This window comes from Mesocricetus auratus, unplaced genomic scaffold, assembly GCF_017639785.1.
Source record: "Mesocricetus auratus isolate SY011 unplaced genomic scaffold, BCM_Maur_2.0 Super-Scaffold_100009, whole genome shotgun sequence".
Classification (NCBI taxonomy): Eukaryota; Metazoa; Chordata; class Mammalia; order Rodentia; family Cricetidae; genus Mesocricetus; species Mesocricetus auratus.
Genome location: NW_024429193.1, coordinates 56,428,355 through 56,453,794, shown reverse-complemented (window position 1 = coordinate 56,453,794; position 25,440 = coordinate 56,428,355). Strand labels below are relative to the sequence as shown.

General features: G+C 39.9%; 1 protein-coding gene across 1 annotated transcript in view; it reads left to right on the top strand.

Moving 5' to 3' along the window:
- Window positions 1-25,440, top strand: part of Spag17 (sperm associated antigen 17) — a 236,679-nt gene that overhangs the window by 139,543 nt on the left and 71,696 nt on the right. The window contains exons 21-28 of the mRNA XM_005076661.4: window positions 3,326-3,565; window positions 4,928-5,039; window positions 6,152-6,301; window positions 12,159-12,272; window positions 14,405-14,580; window positions 15,506-15,635; window positions 17,243-17,421; window positions 19,744-19,903. Coding sequence (XP_005076718.1) covers window positions 3,326-3,565; window positions 4,928-5,039; window positions 6,152-6,301; window positions 12,159-12,272; window positions 14,405-14,580; window positions 15,506-15,635; window positions 17,243-17,421; window positions 19,744-19,903 — 1,261 coding nt within the window. The remainder of the gene's footprint in view (window positions 1-3,325; window positions 3,566-4,927; window positions 5,040-6,151; window positions 6,302-12,158; window positions 12,273-14,404; window positions 14,581-15,505; window positions 15,636-17,242; window positions 17,422-19,743; window positions 19,904-25,440) is intronic.

Genomic DNA, 25,440 nt, shown 5'->3' with positions numbered 1-25,440 from the left:
GTAACTAGAAACTTACTTTATGACTCTTATTTAAAGTCCCTTATCTTTAATCTTCACAGATATATTTTCATTTTTTGTTTTTTGTAATTTTTTTACTTTAATAGCTTGCTTCACATGTCAATCCCAGTTCCCTCTCCCTCCCCTCCTCCCGCACCCCCCCACCATCCCCCCAACCTCCCACCCTATCCCCACTTCCTTCCACATAGGGGATATCTAGAGTCTGTCATTTAACTCAGGGGAGGGTCCAGGCACTCCCCTAAGAGTCCAGGCTGAGAGATCATCCCTCTTTGTATTATAGACACACGAAGTCCGTTTGTGTGCCAGGGATAAACATTGATCTACTGCCCAGGGCCCCATAGGTTGCCCAGGCTTTCTCACTGACTCTCACAGTCAAGGGTCCTGGATCAGTCCCATGCTGGCCTCCCAGCTGTCGGTCTGGGGTCCAAGAGCTCTCCCCTGTTCAGATCAGCTGTCTCTGCTGGTTTTGCCAGCCCATTCTCTGCCAATTTGCTCATCGCTCCTCTCTCTCTGTCACTGGGTTCCATGGGTTCAGTTCAGTGTTTAACTGTGGATATTTGCCTCTACTTCCATCAGTCACTGGACAAAGGTTCTAGGATGGCTATAGACATCAAGTTCATTATCAGGAATGGGCATTTAAGATGGTCTCTCCACTATTGCTTAGTTTGCCAGTTGGTGTTATCCCTTTAGATCACTAGAGGTCTCACTGGTGCCAGATCTGCCTTCTAACCTATGACTCCCCCTTCCCCCTATTCTACTCCCCATTCAACCTTCCTGTTCCCCCATGGCCTACTCTCTCTTCCTCTACTCCCCCACTCTTCTTCCAAGCTCCCACTCCCCCCCACCCCTAGCCGTGTTGCTAATCTGTTCAGAAGATCTTGCCTCATTCCTCTTCTCTGGGGTACCATGCATATCTCTCTTAGGTTCTTTCCTGTTTCCCAGACTCTCTGTCAGTGGAAGTGCAGACTGGCACTATCCTGATCCATGTCTAAAATCCATATATGAGTGAGTACATACCATGTTTGTCTTTTGTGACTGGGTTACCTCACTCAGGATGGTTTCTTCTAGTGCCATTCATTTACCTGTGAATTTCAAGATTCCATTTTTTTTCTGCTGAGTAGTACTCCATTGTGTAAATGTACCACATTTTCTCTATCCATTCTTCAGTTGAGGGGCATCTAGGTTGCTTCCAGGTCCTGGCTATTACAAATAATGCTGCTATGAATATAGTGGAACAGATGTCCTTGTTGTATGAATTTGCATCTTTTGGATATATGCCTAAGAGTGGAATTGCTGGGTCTTGTGGTAGACTTATTCCCATTTTTTTCTGAGGAATCTCCATACTGATTTCCAAGGTGGCTGTTTGAGTTTGCACTCCAAACAGCAGTGGAGGAGTGTTCCCCTCTCTGCACATCCTCTCCAGCATAAATTGTCTTTGGTGTTTTTGATTTTAGCCATTCTGACAGGAGTAAGATGGTATCTCAAAGTTGTTTTGATTTGCATTTCCCTGATGGCTAAGGATGTTGAGCACTTTCTTAAGTGTCTCTTGGTCATTTTAGTCTCCTCTATTGAGAATTCTCTATTTAGTTCTTTACTCCACCTTTTAATTGGATCCTTTGGTGATTTGGAGACTTGCTTCTTGAGTTCTTTGTAAATTTTGGAGATCAGCCCTCTCTTAGATGTGGGGTTAGTGAATATCTTTTCCCATTCTGTGAACTGCCTTTTTGTCTTGTTGACTGTGTCCTTTGCCTTACAGAAGCTTCTTAGTTTCAGGAGGTCCCATTTGTTAATTGTCGATCTCAGTGTCTGTGCTACTGGTGTTATGTTCAGGAAGTGGCCTCCTGTACCAACTCGTTGAAGAGTATCTCTCACTTTCTCTTCTAAGAGTTTCAGTGTGGCTGGATTTATGTTGAAGTCTTTGATCCATTTGGACTTAAGTGTTGTGCAAGGAGATAGACATGGATTTATCTGCAGTCTTCTGCATGCCAATACCCAGTTATGCCAGCACCATTTGTTGAAGATGCTTTCTTTTTTCCATTGTATAGTTTTAGCTTCTTGGTCAAAAATCAAGTGTTCATAGGTGTGTGGGTTAAAATTAGGGTTTTCAATTCGGTTCCATTGGTCTACCTGTCTATTTTTGTGCCAATACCAAGCTGTTTTCAGGACTATAACTCTATAATAGAGCTTGAAATCAGGTATGGTGATGCCTCCTGAAGTTCCTTTATTGTAAAGGGTTGTTTGGCTATCCTGGGCCTTTTGTTTTTCCATATAAAGTTGATTATTGTTCTTTAAAGGTCTGTGAAGAATTGTGCCGGAATTTTGATAGGGATTGCATTGAATCTATAGACTGCTTTTGGCAAGATGACCATTTTTATTATGTTGATCCTACCAATCCAAGAGCATGGGAGATCTTTCCATTTTCTGGTATCCTCTTTGATTTCTTTTGCAGATATACTTTCAAAGTTGTTGTTCAGATTTTATTCAAAGTGTCTTATTGCTCTAGCTAGAACTTGAGTACAATATTGAAGAGGCATGGGGAGAGGGGACATCCTTGCCTTGTTCCTGATTTTAGAAGAATTGCCTTGAGTTTCTCTCCATTCAGTTTGATGTTGGCTGTTGGTTTGCTGTAAATAGCTTTTATGATGTTTAGGTATGTTCATGTTATCCCAAATCTCTCCAAGACCTTTATCATGAAGGGTTGTTGGATTTTGTCAAAGGTTTTTTCAGCATCAAGTGAGATGATCATGTGGCTTAGTTCCTTGTGTTTTGTGATTTTTTGTGAACTAGTATCAACTCATAACTTGTCATATTTGAGATTATGTAGCCACATTGTCTTAATACCCTCCCTCAGCTTCTCAAGTGATGAAATTGCAAGTATTTACCAACATGCTTGAAAACTGATGACTCTTTTTTAAAAAATGTATTTTGTCCATCCTTTTTGAGATATCCTTATCTGGGAATGCTTCTCTGGTTAGCCTACCATTTTGCTGATCAAGTATATTTAGGATATAAATTGAGAACTGAAGGAAAGGAGACAGGCCAATGAGAGAAATCTGAACAGTGTAAATTAGACCAGAAAGTTACAGAAGAAGCAGAAATGAAGAGAAGTCTCTGAGGAGACAGACAGGGGTGAGCATATACAACTTGGGAGTGAGAGAGAGACAAAGATAACAGTAAGGCTCTTGGCTCAATGTTTCAAAATGCCAGAAATGACACTTAGAAACATCCTACTGCAAAATTAACCCAAATGCAACCCACATTTGATATTTATGAAAAACCCCTAGTAAGCTGTTTGCTGTGTCCACAGGCATGGAAGGAAGAACAAGAGAGGTTAGCAGAGGAGGAGCGTCTGAAGGAGGAGAAGAAAGCAGAGAAGAAGGGGAAAGAAGTCGGGAAAAGGAAAGGCAAGGATAAGGCAGACAAAGAAGATACTAAGGCTATGAAGAAAAAATCTTCTTCCAAGGAGAAACCTAAGGAAGAGTCCGTAAAGATCATGGAAATGATAGAGGAATCTGTCCCACTTCCAGAACCAGAGATAGTTTACCCGGTAAAGCAACTCTGAAAATTCTTGGGGATACTTGTAACAGTTTAGGGGAAAACAAGTTTTTTTCCTGCTGTCTATGGACTAGACTTGAATTCCTATTTCTGTCTAGAATCAAGACTCTTCTGCGTAACCAAACACCAAAATGGGAACACCCTCAGGCCTGTTTCTCCCATCATGAAACTAGATTACCAGGGGCTGTAAAGATAGAAGTATGTCCCAAGGACTAAATGTTTTAAGCATTGAAAACGTAAACAGGCAACTGCACGAGCAACTCATCTGGCTGGATTTTCTGAGTGTACTTAGATGCCATTGTGTGTGGTGCCACATTTCTTGCTTAAATGCTTTGGTTAAACCCCGTCTTTGCTGATTCTCCCTTGGGTGTCCATTTATGAGAAAAAACAGTGAGGAAAGAACTGGAGAGAAATGCCCTGTTCTATTCTTTTCAGCTATGACTCCATCCCATTTATGCTAGGGTTTTAAGATGTATATGAATGCCCTGCAGCTGTAGTAGCAAAATCTAATGCTAAAAATGTCCTTTTCATATGCCCTCTTAGCCAATCAAGAATCAATACTGCACTTCACTTGCTGGGTGGTGGCTGAGCACACCTTTAATCCCAGCATTTGGGAGGCAGAGACAGGCAGATCTCTGTGAGTTTGAGGCCAGCCTGAGTGAGCTTCAGGACAGGTTCCAAAGCTACAGAGAAACCTTATCTCAAAAAGCCAAAAAACAAAACAAAAGAAACAATATACTTCACTTTAAAAAAGAAAATGAATGAACTTGTGTTACCTTTATGACAGAGCATGATTTTATTTGGGCCAGATTATAAATGCTCAGATGAATGTTAATGACAGACTTTTATTAAATAAATGACTTTTTTATTTATGTGTGTGTACCCACAGAAGCCAGAAGAGGGCAACAGATCCCCGTGGAATTAAAGTTATAGGCCTTATATGGGCACTGAGATCTAAATGTCAGTCCTCTGCAAGAGGGTCTTAATGGCTGAGTCATCTCTTAAGCTCTAATCATAAACCTTTAAAAATCCTGCTAATTATAGTACAATTAGATATTTCTGACGAGTCTGAGCGTAGTGGCATAAAACTGTCATCTCAGCCTCGTGGACACTCAAGCAGGGTGATCATGAGTCTGAGCTACTGATCAGTCTGAGCTACTGAGTAAAATCCCTTTTCTCACAATAAAGAAAATTAGTAATAACATGGATTTGGGTTTCTGAGCCTACAAAGTATCAGATATTATTGTTTAATTTTTAAAAATTTAAGCTTATGGAAACTGTAGTTGACTAACCGTAGTAAGCTAATTATTGTCAATTGCAGTTCTACACCCAATCACGATGTGTTCTCTTCTAGTTCCGAGGTTATAATATGGGAGATGTACCCATCCAAATCACAGGGAGAAATTACTATCTGTATCCTTCTGATGGAGGACAGATTGAAGTAGAAAAGACTAAGTTTGAACGAGGTACGTCTGTAAGAGCTGTTAATGACACGGAAGATGTTGGTGCATTTGAGATCAGCATGGGGCACTGTGCTTCTGAGTGTGGGGGGTGACAGCCCACTGCACTCATGTTTACACTACACTGCATTTTCAGACTTCACATGCTTAGGGTCTGCCAGGAATCAGTCAGCTCAGAGTGTACCCTAACACAATGATAGGAGCATCCTAATTGTTAAAAAAAAAAATTTAAATGCTTCTATATCAAAGGCAGATGGTATATTATCAACTGTAAAAAGCAAATAGGTAATTAATAATAGTAATTACAACACTCTGTCATGTCAGAAAGCAAACACATGCTTTGAGTTTCTGACTCGTGCTCTGCAGCACAGCGCTCAGGGACCTGCCACCGGTATTTCAGATCTTTCCAAGACTTGCCCATGTGAACAGTTTATATAGACTTCAGATGATTCATAGAAAATATGGTATTTTCATCTTAATCCTATCAGTTTTGAGAAACACCTAAACCACAGTTGAAAATGAAAAGCGGGATTTAAGAGGGAGATAAAAGGGAGAGATAGTGAAAACAGTTTGTAACCTGCAGAGTAATAGTAATTATAGAATACACATATATGTGGGTGTATATATGTATATGCATGCATATACATAATTGTGGTTGTCATTATATTGCCATAATCAGTTCTAAAGATGTCAGGTATGGTAATACACATTTGTGACATCAGCACTCATGAGGTTGAGGCAGGAAGAGTCATGAATTTGAGAATAGTCAGAGATACACAAATACATTAATATATATGTAATATATGTGCATTATATATTATTGTATGCAAATATGTTAAAACTTTTCATGTTAATTAGCTCACTTGATGTATCAGAGCTGAGTAATATTCGCTGCCTCAGATGATGTATTTTCTCTGTGTGATTTGGCTTGAGATGGACAGGAAGGCTTGCAAAGACTTCCTTGCCCATCCTCCCTTAGGCATCCTTGCATAGAGTTGCCAAGTCCCAGGCATTCCCAATCCCTGTCTCATCCTGTACTGCGTTCTACAAGGATTTGGTCAAGGTGTACATATGGCATATTCAATCAGCCCACCTTTCTACCCTGTGGTTCTTCTCAGGCCCAACTTTCATCAAAGTGAAAATAAAAAAAGATAAACACAATTTTATAATTCACCTGAAAGACCCAAAGGAAATTGTGCAAAAGCACAAGGAAGAGGATTACTCTTCAGAAGAAGAGGAGGAAAGAGTTAAACAAGACATTGAAATGAGTGAGTGTCTTTACTTCCGTGGTAGGGCAGATGGTACACAGCGCACCAGACCAGACCCTGACAGAACCACACAGACCTCCCTGGGATTCAACACATGCAGATTTCACAGGTGCTGCCTGTGACATTTGCTGGCCTGCTGGTGTTTGTAGGTTTGTCTTCCCTAATGTGCTGAGCATATACGCGGCATGCACAGCCATCTGACGTTGGCTGTTGACTGGATCTTGATGCCACCCGATAAGAACTCCGGTTCCAGCTTTCATAGCCACAGCAAGGAGCCAGGCAAGCCAACACTGTGCACAATGGTCATTTGGATCTTAGTCTTGGTTTGTGCAGACCAGAACTCAGCTCCTCTCTAACTGATTCTGTCTGTGGCTTACAGGTCCCTGCACTGCAAGCTACAGGGTCTCTTCCCTGAGCTTTTCACTTTATAACACCAATATATTGGGCTTCAAAGACAAGGTTTAAAAGAAATCACAAATCTTGCAATGAGTTTATTACCTATATAGCACTGTGAAACCTCCTGATAGTATCTCCAGGCAACACCATCTGGAAAAATTAACTGCCTCCTATCCAAAGTGACATGAGCTATTACTGTGCAAGGAGATGAGTTAATGTTAGGAAAGTTTTCAAATCCACTTAGTGGTGGGACTAATTAAGTCTTGCCTATAAGTCTAGTTACCCTGATACTTTCCAAATTCAAGAACAAAATGCATGAGAAGCTGAACGTACCCAGGAAGTTAGCGCAGAAAATTTTTCATTTGAATAGCTAATGAAAATGTATTAATTGGGGCTGGGGAAATGGCTCAGTTGGTAAAGTTGTAGATGGCTGTGCAATCATGAGGACTCAAGTTCAGACCCCTAGCACCCACATAACATGCCATGTTCTTTGATACATGCCTGTGATCCAGCACTGGGAAGCCGACTTGACAGGATCCTTGTTGCTCACTAGCCAAAGCATTCTAACCAGAGTGAGCCCCAAGTTTAGTGAGAGACCCAGCCTCTAACAATAAAGCAGAGAATAATGGAAGACGACGGCACCTGAGATCCACCTCTGATTCCCCAAAGGCACATACAGTTTCATGCACAGTTGTGCTCATTCACACACTCAGACATAAGCCATACACACTCACTATATATAATTTGAAATATTTAAAGAAACTAATTAGAATTCCACCACCTCCATGATACTCACTGTTCAAAGTTTATTTCTTCCTTGGTATATCAATATAAGCATTGTCCCATTCACTAGTCTTTGAGAACAAGACCTTAAAATTATTTGATAATATATCATTAATAGACATGTATATCACAGTTTATCATTGAAGTGATTCTATGTTACTTAGATGCTTTCTACAAAAGTTAATAAATGAACTTTTATTTATGGGTATGTGATTTAATCATGTCCCTTTTGCGTAGTTAAATCGTGGTTGGTGTTCAGCTTTACCACTAAGGAACCTGATTGTCTTTTGTCTGCTCACATTATCGATTGTTCATTTTAGCTTTAGTGTTCTCCAGTCTGCAAACATCAGTTCAGATTTGACCTATGATCTGGTTCTGAATGATGCATGAACTAAGAACAGATGTAGTGTCTGTAAAGCAGTACACCATAGAAAAGCAGAGAGCATGTGATAAAGGCTGTGCGTGGCCTACAAGTCCTAAAGCATTTACTGTCTGGCCTTTTTCAGAAAAGCTATGTTGGTTTCTGATGTGAGCAGCTCCAGCAGATAACCTGACAGAAAAACAGACAAACAAACAAGCAAGAGTAGTGCTTGCCTGTGCTCCCTTCTTGCCTCTTGATGAGGGTTTCTCTGGTAACTCGTTTAGTTTTCTTGTCTCAGCTCCTCTGGTGGGATGTGTGGGCACGTGCACCCAACATGCCTGCTCTTCCTGACTCTAGCTTGCTTATGGAGCTTGTCTTACCACACGTCTTTCTGTGGACTCCTGCTTGCTCTTGCTGAATCTTAGAGATTACCGGTTAGAGTCTGACACGCTCCTGTGGTCTAAGGAGATTGCAACTGGGGTCTTGGTTTCAGATCTTCATCAGATGTTTTTGCCCACCTTTCTTTATTTGTTCTACTTTCCCTCATGATGTACAGTTTTAAGATTTTACCACCCTATCGCTTACATCTTCTCCCTAGCTTGCGTGTGTTTTAATGCTTTCCCTAGGCTTTTGAGATGTTTGTTTGCGCTTTTTTATTCTGTTTTTTTTCACTTGATTTTCCTAGAAATCAAGTTGAATCTTAACCATGGCCACCACTCGCTTTCATTTCATCTGTTGAATACTGAACAAGGTTTAGTTGGGGTGCGATGTTTTTAAATCACAGAAAATGCCTTGTAAAATACCTTTATGCATTTAAAACTCCAATTGTTTCTATTTTCTTTTCTTTTTTAATTTAAATTATAAAAACAAGCTTGTTTAAACTTCAATCTCAGTTCCCTCTCACTCCCCTCCTCCCCTGCTCCCCACAGACCCCCATCCTAACTCCTTTCTGCTCCCCGGGAAGGGTGAGCTTTCCATGGGGGATCATCAAAGTCTGTTATATCATTTGAAGCAGGGCCTAGGCCCTCCCCGATGTGTCTAGGCTGAGAGAGTATCCCTCTATGTAGAATGAGCTGCCAAAGTACATTCGTATACTAGGGATAATTACTGATCCACTACCAGAGGCCCCATATATTACCCAGGCCTCCTGTCTGACACACACGTTCAGGGAGTCTGGATCAGTCCTATACTGGTTTCCAAGCTATCAGTCTGGTGTCCATGAGCTCCTCCTTGTTAAAGTCAGCTGTTTCTGTGGGTTTCTCCAGCAAGGTTTTCACCCATTTGCTTATCACTCCTCCCTCTCTGCATCTGGATTCTGGATTCCAGGTGTTCAGCTCAGTGTTTAGCTATGGGTGTCTGCTTCTGATTCCATCAGCTACTGGGTGAAGGCTCAATCTTCCTGCTCCATTGTGTCCTCCTCTCCCCTCCTCTTCTCCCCTTCTCTTTCTCCCAACTCCCTCTCGTCTCCCCACCATGCTCCCAATTACCTTAGGAGGTCTCGTCCCTTTCCCCTTCTCCGGGGGACCATGTATGTCTCTCTTAGGGTCCTCCTTGTTTCCTAGCTTCTCTGGCAGTGTGGATTGTAGACCGGTAATCCTTTGCTCTATGTCTAAAATACATAGATGAGTGAGTCCATACCATGTTTGTTTTTTTGTGACTGGGTTACCTCACTCAGGATGGTTTCTTCTAGTTCCATGCATTTCCCTGCGAATTTCAAGATTCCACTGTTTTTTTTTTCTGCTGAGTAGTACTCCATTGTGTAAATGTACCACATTTTCTCTACCCATTTTTCAGTTGAGGGGCATCTAGGTTGCTTCCAGTTTCTGGCTATTACAAATAATGCTGCTATGAACATAGTGGAACAGATGTCCTTGTTGTATGAATTTGCATCTTTTGAGTATATGCCTAAGAGTGGAATTGCTGGGTTTTGTGGTAGGCTGATTCACAATTTCCTGAGGAACCATCATACTGATTTCCAAAGTGGGTGTACAAGTTGGCACTCCCACCAGCAGTGGAAAAGTGTTCCCCCTTCTCCACATCCTCTCTAGCATAAACTGTCATTGGTGCTTTTGATTTTAGCCATTCTGACAAGAGTGAGATGGTATCTCAGAGTTGTTTTGATTTGCATTTCCTGGATGGCTAGGGATGTTGAGAACTTTCTTGAGTGTCTTTCAGTCATTTGAGACTCCTCTATTGAGAATTCTCTATTTAATTCTGTAGTTCTGTGCCCCACTTTTTAATCGGATTATTTGGTGTTTTGGTAACTAGCTTCTTGAGTTCTTTGTATATTTTGGAAATCAACCCTATGTGAAATGTGGCATTGATGAATATCTTTTCCCATCCTGTGAGCTGCCATTTTGTCTTGCTAACTGTGTCCTTTGCCTTACAGAAGCTTCTCAGTTTCAGGAGGTCTCATGTATTAATTGTTGATCTCAGGGCCTGTGCTACTGGTCTTTATGTTCAGGAAGCTGTCTCCTGTACCAATTAATTCAAGGGTACCACCCACTTTCCCTTCTAAGTGTTTCAGTGTGGCTGGATTTATGTTGAGGTCTTTGGTCCATTTGGACTTAAGTTTTGTACATGGCGATGACATGGATCTATCCGCATTCTTCTACATGCCAGCATCCTGGTATGCTAGCACCATTTGTTGAAGATGCTTTTTTTCTCCATTATATAATTTTAAATTCTTTGTCAAAAATCAGGTGTTCGTGGGTGTATGGGTCCATATCAAGGTTTTCAGTTGGATTCCATTGGGCTTCCTGTCTATTTATGTCAATGCCAAGCTGTTTTCAGGACTACAGCTCTATAATAGAGCTTGAAGTCAGGGATGGTGACGCCTCTACAAGTTCTTTTATTGTACAGGGTTGTTTTGCTATCCTGTGTCTTTTGTTTTTCCATATAAAGTTGTTCTAATTGGCTTTTCTTAAATTTGATACTACACATTTAAATGTCTTTTTATCATTCTTTGTGTTTGTGTGTGTGTGTGTCTGTCTGTCTGTCTCTGTCTCTGTCTCTGTCACTGTCTCTGTGTATCTAATTAGGAATTGAAACTAGGACCTTGCATGTGCTATAAAGTATTCTACAACTGAGCTATGTTTCCAGGATATTTCATTACCTCTTATCACTAAATAATACATGATTACCTGGGTATTCCAGTTTAATATCCCCTATCCAACTGAAGAACATCTTGCTTCTGACCACATTTGAGTAATTATGAATGAAAGTGCCATGTATATCTGTATATGGTTTTTGTGAGGGCATACATTTTAACTACTATGGATAAACAGCAGGGACCACGGTTGCTGGCTTATGTGGTAAGATAGAGAGTAGCGTTCCTAGGATCTGCCAAACTGTCTTTCAGCACTGAAAAAGAGCTCTGTTGTTCCAGTCTTCCCAGCTTCCAGTGTTATCCTTGTTTTAGGTTTTCTCCATTATGACAGGTGCCTAGTTTTACTCAGTATTTTAATATGCATGTCCCTGATGTCATATAACATTGACCCCCTGTTCATGTGCTTATTTTCTATCTGTGGGTCTTCTTTGATTAGAGGTCTGTAAAGGGTTTTGGGATGTTTCTTCCTTGGCTTGTTTTCCTATTGCTGGCTAAGAGTTCTTTTATGTTTTATGTAACAGCCCTTTGTCAGATGTGTCTTTAGCAAAACATTTTCTCCCAGATTATGAATTACGTTTTTATTCTCATGAAGCATTATCCTTTGTTGCTGTTGTCTCACTGAACATTCAAAAATTTTCAGTCAGGAAATAGTCTCTTCGTGGGTTAGTGTATTTTAAACCAACACTGTCCCATGTTTATTATATGATGATGGAGCAGATGATAAAATGAAAATAAAGTAGGAAGTTTGTGATCCTACACATATGCCTCAAGAATGTGCTTTAACAAAATTTCTTTTAAGACTTCTGCTTGATTAAAACCATTTTCAATTGTGTTTGAAACTGTAAGGGATTATAAATGTGGGGATTTAAGAAAGTGATTTTAAATGTGAAGACATTCAGACCGACCTGGTGGTTTTCATTTGAAAAGTTATGGGAATGGTCTCAGATAGATAACCAGCATATGGCTAAGCCATTAACTGGTTTATATTCTCTCTTTGTTTTGAACCAAAGCCCTTCAAACAAGAGTCTCACATTCCACCCCTGCAATTCTGATTCACTTCCCTGAATCCTTGGTAAGAGCCAAATCAATTGTTTTAGAATTGATGGTATTAGACTAGCCAAGACCCCATTCCCAGAATTCCCACTGAATTCTGCTTACACTTCTGGAGAAAAATGGAAATATATCCTTGATATGATTTTGTCTTTTAGAAACATCACAGATACAGAATGAAGCTGTCAGCAAGTTTGGATCATTTTCTGCCACCTTAGAAAATGGAATCTGCCTCTCAATAAGTTACTATGGAGCAAATGGGATGGCACCAGGTGAGATGCACACAGTGTGCACCACAAGGAAAATGTCCCAGGATGGCGGACCCTGGATTCCTCAACTTTTACACTTACCAGCAAACAAACCTGTTCTGATTTAATTCTTCACATAGCTTTCCCCTGCAATGTGGAGATATGTGGTGTATGGAGTGGGGGGCCCTCATGTGCACATAGATGTGAACATGTACAGTTTTTCCTCTACTTCATACAGCAGTACATTCACTTTCAAATCCCTCCTATCATTTGTATAATCTTTTACATAGTCACTTCTACACATATATGTATATTCTGATCATCTTTGTTCACTAGTTCATGAAATTAATTCTGTTAGTTTGGTGCAAGGAAAACCAGGTCTTCTGGGAAGTCCTCTTGGGTTTCTACGGAATAATGTTTCTATAAGTCCTGTAATGGTAGAACTTCAGGACTAGTGTACTTCTGAACATGGGTCTAAAAGGAGCTATTCATTGAACACCTTGGAGCATTTCTCAGCTCTACTTTCAAGAAACAAATTTTCTACCTGAAAACTCTTTCCTTTTCAATTCACAAAATAGTATGTCACTTTGCCTAGAACCAATTAAGAAATCTGTGGATTCCCACAAACTTTAATAGGATCTAACTACAGTAGATATTTTTTTTTGGTTTTACGAGACAGGGTTTCTCTGTTTTGGAGGCTTTCGGTCCAGCCTGGCCTCGAACTCACAGAGATCCGCCTGCCTCTGCCTCCCGGGGGCTGGGATTAAAGGCATGCGCCACCAACTTTAAGTGGATATTTTTTAAACATTGCAAAAGCAATAGGTAATCCCTCTGCCATCTAGCTTTAAAACTCTGTGCCAGTGTAGATTGTGGTGGTCATATTACCTCCATACTATGCAGCTCCTCTTGGGCAGATTGCCATGAATCATCATAATCTTGTTTCTTAAAAGTTTGAACTGTCCCTAGAACCACACCAAGAGGTGTCCAAAAGTAGAAATATGGATCTGGAGTTGAGAAGAAAAGACATACCTACTATGGCTATTGTACAGTCAACACATAAGTGATATTTGGAGCCCTTGAAGAGAATAAGATAGATAACTTCTAAGATATGCACAGCCCAGATGGCATGTGACAACCAAGCAGTATTTCAAACATTTATCTAGCTGGGCCTCCTTCCCTGTGGACCTGATGCAGTAGGTCAAAGAAAGACCTGGGCATTTGCTTAAATTCAATGAGTAATTATTTTGGTGGCCAGACTTGAGAACATAGAGAACCTGGGCCCTGGGAGCATCTGCCAGACTGAAATGTATGAATGAGTCAGAGGGGAGTTAAATTGACCAGGAAGGTAAGGACAGGTCAAAGAAGAGGGTCCTGCCAGAAAATAGATGGCAAGATAAAAGGGGTCTTCTGGACAGACAGACAGACAGACACACACACACACACACACACACACACACACACAGGCACGCATGCACGCACGCATGCACACACACACAGTGTCACCAACAGATGACAAGATAAAAGGAGTCTTCTGGATGCCCCTCCACACACACACACAGTGTCACCTCTCATCAGCACTTTAGAAGAGGATCCTGCAGGAAAACGGATGACAAGATAAAAGGGGTCTTCTGGACCCCACACACACATACACACTGTCATCAACCTTTTAGAGTTCCCAAACCTATAAAACTCCGAAGATAATAGGTTGCCTACAAGAAAATTACTTCACTCACCTTAGACAAAAATAAGCTATGCCTCTGTGGGATTTCCTTGTTTGCATTAGCTCGTGTTTAATGTGTTCTAGGGTTCTTTTGTCTCAGCATTGGTCTAACTATTGTGAATCTAGGACTTTTAAGAGCTCCATTTAACAAATAAATAAAGAGAACATTAGTAGAGTGCACAACAGACTTGAAGGTGAAGCTCTGTGAGATAATGATTAGACTATCAATCACACTAAAGCATTAAGCATTTCAAATTTTCTAAATACAATCTGATTTTCAAAACAACTGTTTTCCCTGAAATATATCTGAATGGTAAAACATGTTTCTCATAGCAAAAGTTAATGTCAACTTGAACCAACTTTTGAGATGTGTCATTTAACAAGCATATGAAATATAAATATTTAATTTTCTCATTTCCCCATTTCCGGTTTCTAGAGGTTACAGATTCTGAGTTGGACACAATGATGAATATCCCTTCAGCTCTGACTGCAACTGTGATTCCCACTATAGTGACTATTCCTCAAGGCAAAGGGAAAGCAAAAATAAAGGGCAAAGAAAAACCCAAAGAGTCCCTTAAAGAAGAGGAACATCCAAAAGAAGAAGAGAAGAAGGTAGGTGAACATGGCTATAGATTTCCAATCTTTCTACCTCAATGTTACTTTTTAAAAATTAAAATAAAATTGTACTGTTTCCCTACACTCTCTTTCCTTCCTCCAAGTCCTCCCAAGTCTCTTCTCAACCTCCTCTCCATTTCTTTGTTATTATCACACACACACACACACACACACACACACGAATGCACACACACACAGAAGCATTCACACACACATACATCAATAGAGTTACTGTTTTTCCACAACACTACCTTAAATCTCTTTTAACTACTATCACAAAATATCTTAGACTAAGTAACTCACAAACAACAGAAATTAATTGCTCAATTTGAGGCAGGAAAGTCCATAAGCAGGTGCTAGCCAACTCTGTGTCTCACGAGAACAAGTTCCTATGGATGGTACCTTCTGTGTTCTATCACTTTACAGAAAGAGTAAACCCTTTCCATTAAATGCCTATTTATAAATACCTTAATCCCAATCATGAAAGCCAAACATTGGGATTTAATCAGTTCCCCAAAGGCCTATTTAATACCATCATTTTGAACACCAAGTTCCACCATTTGTGTTTGGGAGGATGCTAACACTCATACCATAGTGTTGCCCATGTCCTACACATCCAAATAGGGTCACCATTCAAATTACATTAAGTCAGTTTGCTAAATAAATGTTTTCACAGTGACCTCTGTTAACTTCAGTGCTGCCTTCTCTCAGGGAAAATGTTACATTTGATACTATTCTCTGTCATATCTTGTCAGTAAGCAAGTAGAGTATAAGCTTGATGACAGTGAAAATTCTTGCATCTTTTTTAGAATCTGTTACAGGGTCTACTTACTTACTAACAGTATTATTGTTTGACAAACCCTTGTTTGAGTGAAATAAAGGTGTCTTGCTTAGAAAATGACAAGCTCTTTTTCATGTACAGAATTTTGTACAGGAAGAAGTAGAGCCAGAGATTGTTGTACAGGAACCACCTTATGTTCCCACCTTTCAAAACCTAAACGTATCTTGCCCCAATGGGCTCCTGCTGACCTTCATTGGGCAAGAATCTACAGGTGAGTGTTGACTGGGATGAGCCAGAAGGCCTGGGTCAAAAGCTCACACAGAAAATCCCACCATTGAAAATTGTATCTTTTCTTACAAGTTATGCTTGTTGATGATGAATGATGGGTAATTTTCAATAAAAATCATAACAATAATGGTAAGTTTTTCAAGCACTTGCTATGATGAAAGTTATTGACATGCATGTAAAAACACAAATCTTATGTCAATGGTACTGATAACTCCATCTATGAAATATAGAAGTAGAGACTTGTGGAGGCGCAGTAATGTGTCCAGGGTCACCTGACTCTTAGAAGGCAGAGAAGGGAAGTTAATCTTGGTCTAGTGATGATAAATGTGGCTTTCTTAATGGTTTTGATGTGACTCTGTCTTCCTGCCCTTGCAGGGGGCCACAGGTACAGTACTTTTGTTCATTGAGGTAAACAGCAGGCAGTGAGTATGAAGAGAATTTGATGAGTGCACATGAAGTGAATAGAGAAACCCTCTCTTGATCCCATAATTTTACATAGTTTGTTACTTCTGTTGGCTTTAAGCGTGGTTTCTTGCTTATTTTGATGAATAAATAGGTACGTGAAAGACTTTGTTATTTAACCTGGTGAGAGCTACATCTGAGATCAAATTTGAGTCCATTCAACAGTGTATAAGGATATTTTTCCTCCTGTATCCAATGCTGTCATTTTTCATTTTCTTGATGCTAACCATCTGGTTAGGGTAAGATGGAAGTTCAGTGTAGTTTTTGTTTGCATTTTCCTGGTGGCCAAGGATATTAAGGTCGTTTTCATGTATTTATTGGTCTTGTATTTGTTCACTTGGAAACTATCTATTCAGTTCACTTACCCATTTAGTTGGATTATTTTCTCTTTTAGGTATTTCTATATACCTAAAACTTGAGCCCCCATTAGATAAACCACCACAAAAATCTTCTCTCATCCTGCAGATTGTCTCTTAACTCTGTTCCTTGTTGCTTTGGCTGGATCTCAAGAAATAACAAGAATTGACAAATGGTATTGCATCAGATTGAAAAGCTACCTCATAGTACTCTGGGGTTTTTTGGGGGGAAGGTGTTTATCAAATGCTTTTCTTCTTGATTACCAGGGAGCAGAAGAACACTGAGAGTGGTCTGGATGTGGCTAGAGATGGGGGGTTGTGTTAATTTTGAAGGGTGACTGGTAAGTTAGAAAAGGTTTGAATGAAGCTGTGTTTGATAAGGGTGCTTAGGCTTGTGGCTCTGAACAACCAGAGGATACCAGAGCACTGACTACCATGGCACAAAAGCTCAGAGTGACATGCCGTTCCAGAAAATGGAATCACTAAGACACTGAAATTCTGTCCCAAAATCATTTCACCCTGACATACACTGGACTCTAGATTATAAACATATTCTAGAAAGGGTGTATTATTTACTATGTTATTGAAATGATCTTACTAAATGGGAGTGCAAAAGGTCAGCAAAGAACAAGTTTTCTGGGCTATCAGTCATGACTGGAAGGAAACTTCCATATTCCTCAAACACAGATACTAGAATAGAAACAAGAAAGAATGTAAAAATCCCAGCCCCAAGTCACCCCACCAATAGCTTTCTTCTCTTTTTTCTTTTAAGATCACCCAATTGTAGATGAAGAACCCACCTGGGACCTCATGATCCGTCAGAGCTACCCCCAAAGGATAAAGCACTACGAATTCTATAAAGCAGTGATGCCACCCATGGAGCAGGAGGCATCAAGAGTTATCACCAGCCAGGGCACTGTTATCAAGTATATGCTGGATGGATCCACACAGGTTTATAGTATTTAAATGACTTCCCCCACAGCAAAGTAAAAGACAGTTGGACTATGAGTAAGGAGCTACAACACATAGGCAGCCCAAAAATTACAAGGGTACCTTAAAATTGTTAGTCCCACCAATCGAGATTAAGACTACCAGCACAGTTTAAAGCCAAATCTGAAGCAAGTTTTAATTAAATACTAGCCAGGTGGATGGGCTCTGACTAGGTTCCCACCCAGGTTCCTGGAAAGTGGCTCAGAATCACAGTTTGCAGCAGTTTGTAATTCATTGCATTTCCCATCAGGTCCAATTAGGGGCAAGCATACATCCTGATATACCTCCAGCCTGTGATCCTCCTGCCCACATGCAATCAAGCATGTTGGCGCACATGGATCAGTTTAGGGGATTTGTTTAGGGGAGTGAAAAACAATTGGCTTGTTGTCTCCCATAAGTAATAGCCTTGAACATTTCAGGAACTGTTTTTCTTGAGCAAGAGGCTTAAAGATCAGAGGCATTTTTGTTTCATGGATCTCTTTCTTAGGTATAGTAATTAAAACTTAAATGTAACTGTGGCTCTCACAAAATGATAAATGAAAAACAGTATAGTTAGGGAGAATGCTGTCTATGAAAGCCAGGATGCAAATGTGTGTGTGTGTGTGTGTGTGTGTGTGTGTGTGTGTGTGTGTGTGTGTGTGTATGTTTTGTATGTGTTAGGTTGCAGACTAAATATGTTTACCTCCCTTCCCTTTCAACCCACCTTAAAACACTAAGGAAAATTATTCTTAAATACTAAATTTCCAACAGTACTAGAAAACAACAAAATATTTCACTAGTATATGAAGTATTTAGAGAATTTCTAGAAAATGCAAGGCAGACAGGTTCAGAATGATGGAGAAATAGGGACAAAGTTTAAAATACATACAAGAGGAAAAACTTCAAAATTTAAAGGAGGATTTGGAATAGACACTTCTACCTCTGGGCTCTGAAAATCAGGGCAGTTCTGCTGGTAAACTCATTTTATAGAAACTTAAAATCAGAAGCCCTAAAACCCAGACACCACATGCCTTAGCCCAACCTTCAAAAATTATCAGAGGGAAGGACATGTAAAAACAGGCATTATACCACCAAGAGCCACAAACAAGAGATAAGACTAGGTATCTAAGAAATTCCAAAAAGGCAAATGACAGATTCAATATTGTTTAAAAGACCTAACAATAAATACTTAACATAAATTTTAAATGAGTAAAAACCATATAGACAGACACTAAAGTTAACATTCTATTTTTAAAAAATGAACTGCTCTAGTGGCAGTGAGAAAGCTCAGTGGGTAAGGCCACCAAGTCTAACTACCTGAGTTTGATCTCCAGAACTCATGTGTTGGAAGGAGGGAAGAGACTCTGGAAAAATGGCACCTGATCTTCATATACCCACTAACAAACACACACACACACACACACACACACACACACAAGCACACATGCACACACACAGTGATTAAATAAATAAAATGTAATTTAAAAATAAGTGTAAAACTGCTGTGTGAAAAACTACAAGAGTTTTTAAAAACTAAAAGTAATTATGAATGGGCAAGTGGTAGGTAGAGTAACTTGCAACAGAGAGACCCAAGTTAAGAGGTGTGGAAAGGTAATATATGCCCTAGTATTTCCAGTAGAAAATAATAAGAACGAATGGAGAAAATAATTTAGAACATGACATGTGAAACATTTCTAGTACTTAAAAGCATACTTCAAATTCATCCTGGCCACCAAGTGCCAGCCTGGGTTGACACTCATTTAAGTGTCACCTTGCTACTTAGGACTGCACAGGTAGCCCACAAGCTCCTGAAGAGACCAGGAAGAATCAGGCAGAGACACATGGACAGATGACTTCCTTGTCAGACTCACGGGAGCCTGTGCATATGGGTACTCACAAGGGTATCTGTGGTTACTTTAGATGGCAGATATCCTTGGTAATGGGTAACAGAAAGAAGGCATTAAAATATAATGAATTTTAATGTAATTGTTTGAACATGGTCATCTATATGATTTTCTAATTACATAGAATAAGGATAAAGAAGAATAGAAAAATATATAAAATCCAACAGAAGGTAGGAAAAAGAAATAAGGCAGAACTGGGTGGGAAATGTGAAATCATATTCTCTGCTGTCTCCAGGTCCAAATCCCCCTCTGATGGTACCTATTGGTGCCAAGCATGGGGAGCTGCCATCAGCCTGTCTTCTTTAGAATATTTTGAGCCCCAAATTGTTGGAAACAGTGTTCATTGTGGACCGGCCTCCTCTTGACTTCTGAGAATTCTGAAACCTTGTTTCCCCTTCAGATTCTGTTTGCAGATGGTGCTGTGAGTAGCAGTCCTGATTCAGGTCCTGTTTATACATCTCCTGATATGTCTGCAAGTCCCCATAATGGAGATTTGGTGGACTCCGCCTCTCAGCCCAAATCAGAAACAGCACCATCTGAGATTGTCATTACCAAGAAAGGTGACCATCCAAGTTTCTTTACTTGCTGAATTTTGTAGTTTTCAAATGCTTAACAGGGGTTCAATATTGTTATAATACTGCTCATCTTTTAATATAGTCATATCTATTCATGTATATGTACATACATACATATATATGTATACGCATTTTCATAGCCAACACAGGATTGCTTAGTATTTCATGAACTTCTTTGTCCTCTATGTAATGAATAATGCACATTTTCCAGTGCATAACAGTTTCCTATGTTATTGTACACTCTTACACATTAGGTGTATTGTCTGAGGTGGTGTTTTAGAGGGTTGCTAATCGGATAATACCAAGATTCTGAGTCAGCATCCTTGGAGTGCTATTGACCTTTCCTTCAAGTGGAGACAGAGCCTCTCAGGCGTACCATGAGGTTTTCATGTAACAGCTTTCATAGCAGAAAGGAAAAAAGCATATTAAAGTGTGTGTTCTCAGAAGACCCTTGACCCTGGCCATAACCCTGCTCCCTGTGCACCTCATGGGCTAAACCTGGCTGGCTTACAGGGCTGCCAAAACAAAGAACCAACATGTTGTGTCTTGTTTTCTGGCTGAATTGTGAGGGTTAGGGTGGAGGGGTGTTAGGTAGCAGTCAGTAGTGTCTGCAATAATTGAAAACAAACATTGATGCCCTGAGGATTTCTGTTTATACCTCTCCTACTAACACAATATGCAAACAATGCTTCCTCACACCAAAAATAATGCAAATATCATTATTTTTCTTTTTAAATTTAAATTTAAATTAGAAACAAGGCTTCTAATCACGGATCCCTATCCATTTCCCTCCCCTCCTCCCACCAACCCCCACAATACACCCTCATTTCCCCAGGGAGTGTGAGGCCCTCCATGGGAGTGTCCATAGTCTGTCATTTCATACAGGGCAGGGCCAAGACCCTCCCCCAAGAGTCCAGAATGCATCTCTCATTGTTGGATGGGCACCCAAAGTCCATTTGAATGCCAGGGATAAATACTGATCTACTACCCAAGGCTCAATAGATTACCTAGGCCTCCTCACTGACACCCACATTCAGGGGGTCTTGATCAGTCCCATGCTGGATTCCCAGGCATCAGCCTGGGATTCAAGAGCTAACCCTTGTCAGGTCAGCTGTTTCTGGGGGTTAAACCAGCCCAGTCTTAACTCCTTTGGTCATCAGTCCTCCCTCTCTGTCACTGGCTTTCTTGAGTTCAGCTCAGTGCTTAGCCGTGGGAGTCTGCCTCTTCTTCCATCAGCCACTGAATGAAGGTTCTGTTTCCCAGACTCTCTCTGGCCATGGGATTGTAGGCTGTCACTCACCAGATCTATGTCTAAAATCCATATATGAGAGAGTACATGCCATGTTTCTCTTTTTGTGACTGGGTTACCTCGCTCAGGATGGTTTCTTCTAGTGCCATCCATTTGCCTGCAAATCTCATGATTCCATTGTTTTTTTCTGCTGAATAGTACTCCATTGTGTAAATGTACCACATTTTCTCTATCCACTTTTCGGTTGAGGGGCATCTAGGTTGCTTCCAATTTCTGGCTATTACAAATAATGCTGCTATGAATATAGTGGAACAGACATCCTTGTTTATGAATGGGCATCTTTTGGATATATGCCTAAGAGTGGAATTGCTGGGTCTTGTGGTAGGTTTATTCCCATTTTTCTGAGGAATCTCCATACTGATTTCCAAAGTAGCCCCGTTTGTTTCTTTGTTATGGTTTTGTCTGGTATTCCTGTCTAGTGGTGAGAGTGGGATGTTGAAGTCTCCCACTATAAGTGTGTGGCACTTTATATGTGATTTGAGTTTTAGTAATGTTTCTTTTATGAACATGGATACCTTTGTATTTGGGGCATAGATATTCAGAATTGAAACTTTATCTTGGTGGATTTCACCTGTAATGAGTATGTAATGACCTCCTTCATCTCTTTTGATTGATTTTATTTTAAAGTCTAATTTGTTAGATGTAGGATTGCTACCCCTGTTGCTCCAAATGACACTGTAACAATAAGCGACACACACTTACTGAAAGTAAAACTAAGTATTCATTGTAGAAATTACTCACAAGATACCAAACAAGTAACCCAGATGAGCCAAGTAGTTTTCCACTGCCGAACCGGAAGCCGAACTCCAGGAAAAGAGAGCGAGACTTCCTGTGTGCTGTCTTTTATGCCTTCCCCCCGTAACGACCCCTAGCCATGCCCAAAAGTGGGCCTGGCTAGTGACGTAGTTCCACCTACGTACGTATACGTCTTTACGTCCAGCCGTATATGTCTTTAGTCCTGCCTAAAGTGGGTGTGGTTAGCGGTGTGGTAAACCGCCCTTTTATTACCTCATCTGTATGCGCCTCTAGTAAGTCACATATTTAATGGCGGCATACAGACTTCCTCCAACAATTCCCCCTTTTAGTCTAAAAAAGACAACTAACTTGTGTCCATGAATAAAATGTATCAAACATCTATTCTATCTAAACCTAAACTTATCTGAAAGAAACACCCAAATATGAACACCTCCTCCCAATCCCAACTCTAAAATAATTGAAAACTAACACTAACAGGTGTAAACTATCTTATAATATCAATAGTAGGGAGAGGGGGCGTGGAATTCTCAAAACTACTTCCTGCTGAGATGGGACGATGATAATCTCATGGGGACCTGTGAGAAGAAAAATGTTAGTATAACAAAATCTCAGTAGATCAGACAGTCTCTGTATGGCAGGAGATGCTTGATTGAAGTTCCTGACTGGGGTTCTAGTGTTAATTGAAGCTCTCATCTGAAGCTCTGGCCAGATTGTAGAAGATGTGCTGTTTCAGTTTCTTGGTCCGGAGTTGTGTAGAGTGATGTAGTTTCAAGCCAGTTTCAGGATAGTGCTTGTCAGGTGGAGTCAATGATGTGGGACAGTTCAGATGCCTCCAGTCGAATCAGGTGAAGTCAATGAAGTGGATCCTCATTCTCTTTCTGAAGCAGTTGAAGATTGCTGTCAGGAAATCCCTTGTTCTCTGGAAAACTCAAACATTAATGTTAACAAAGAAATATTGTAACTTTTATATGTATGCATCCTGGAAGAGGTGACAATAGGGAAGATGGTAAACCTGAAGGAAATTAGACTTTTCAGAAAAAGAAATCCACAGATAACAGTCCCTAATTTTATTTTCTTCTGTCTTATATCAATGGCTCTTTGATATAATACAGAAATTCTGAATTGTATTTAAATAATATGCTTGAGTTCAGACTAGGAGAGCCAATCCAACTCCAAAGCCAGCTTCAGTTAAATGAATGGGGACTGAGGTATGTGAAGAAATAAGGATAAAAGGGTACTATGAAAAAACAATATAGAGAGATTTAGACTTTGATACCACACAGTGAGTTACTGTTTGTTTGATGGTCCTCAGGGTAGCTATTCATTCTTCTACAGGAATCCATATGTCCAGTATTCTTTGCTGAGTTTACCTGTGAAAACAAAAAACAAAACACTTCTCTTTCCTTTTAGGAGGTCACTTTACCAATGGTGGGATATGAATTTTTAGATGGGCTGTTATCTTCCTCCTCCTGAGATGTTTTCTGTTCTGATCGAATTTTAATTAATTTTGATGGAACCCAAACCTTTTCTTCTCCTGTGGAAACAAAAGCATAACCCCTTCCCCAACGTAACACATATCCTGGTTTCCAGACTGAGGTCATAACATCCTTAAAATACACTGGTTGGTTCAGTTCAGAAGTCTTCTCTGTAGTCCAGTGTCTTTCTGCTGCAGTTTGTCCTTTTTCATCAGCATTAAGAAAATTCAACGTTAGTAAAGCATTGTGTAACCTATGTTTAGGTGTCTTTGTTTTCCCTGGCTGTTTATGAAGCATCTCTTTTAAGGTTCAGTTAGATCTTTCAATTATTGCTTGTCCTGTGGGATTGTAAGGTATACCAGTTACATGTTTTATATTATAATATTTGAAGAATTGTTCCGATTTACTGGAGACATATGCTGGAGCATTGTCAGTTTTTATCGTTTTAGGTATACCCATAACAGCCATCACCTCTAAGAGGTGTGTAATAACAGAATCAGCTTTTTCAGAGCTGAGGGCAGTAGCCCATTGGAAGCCTGAGAATGTGTCTATGGTATGGTGTACATATTTCAAACTGCCAAATTCTGGGAAGTGAAATACATCCATTTGCAAAGGTTCATTTCTGTGAACACCTTTAGGATTACAACCTGCTGGTAATGGAGTTTGATTGTAGAATGAGCAACTGGGACCATTTCTTACTATTTCTTTGGCTTGTTGCCAGGTGATAGAAAAATCCTTCTTTAAACCTTTGCTATTAACATGGTGTTTCTTATGAAATTCTGAAGCTTCCAACACATTACCTACTAATAAACGATCAATTTCATCATTGCCTTGTGCCAGAGGACCTGGCAGACCTGTATGGGATCTGATGTGTGTTATATATATATATAGGATGAGTCCTGTTTCTGATGATTTCCTGCAATTGTAAAAACAATGAGGTTAATTCTGTATTATCAGGAACAAATTCTGCAGTCTCAATGTGCAAGACAACTCTTTCTGCATACTGAGAATCTGTGACTATATTGAGAGGCTCTGTAAAGTCTTTAAGTACCATGAGAATGGCATATAACTCTGCCTTTTGTACGGAGTTGTAAGGGCTTTGAACTACTTTACTTATATTTCCTGATTTATACCCTGCCTTACCTGATTTGTTTGCATCCATGTAGAAGGTAAGAACTCCAGAAATAGGTGTTTGCCTCATGATACATGGAAGAATCCAAATTGTTTTCTTTATGAATTTGATTCTCTCTGTTTTGGGATAGTTATTACTAATACTTCCCAAAAAGTCACTGCAAGCTATTTGCCAATACTCATTATCCTTCCATAAGGAGGAAATTTCCTCATTCGTTAAAGGTACAATAATTTCAGCTGGGTCTTTCCCAGTCAGTTGATGAAGCCTTAATTTACCTTTTAATATCAAATCGGATATCTTTTCTATATATGTTTTCAATTTTTTATTCTGTTTATGTGGCAGAAATACCCATTCTAGAATGATGTCTTCCCTCTGCATTAATATTCCTGAGGGGTAGTCTCTAGATGGTAAAATAATCAGAATAGAGTCCAGATTTGGATCCACATGGTCCACATGTGCTTCTAATATTCTCTTTTCTACCCATTCTAATTCTTTTTCAGCCTCAGCTGATAGTACTCGTGGGCTGTTTAGGTCTTTATCTCCTTTTAAAGCCATTTTCAGGTGTTTTAAATCATGCCCTTCTACACCAATAATTGTCTGTAATTGAGAGATTTCTCCTAATAGTTTTTGAAGATCATTAAGAGTCCGGTAACGATCTATTCTGATCTGTACTTTCTGCGGTCTAATTTTCTGAGCATCTATTTTATAACCTAAATTGTTAATAGAATCTCCTCTTTGTATTTTTTCTGGGGCAATTTGTAATCCCCAACGAGGCAAAATTTCCTTTACTGCTTCAAACATCTTTTCCAAAGTATCCTTATTTGAATCAGATAGTAATATGTCATCCATA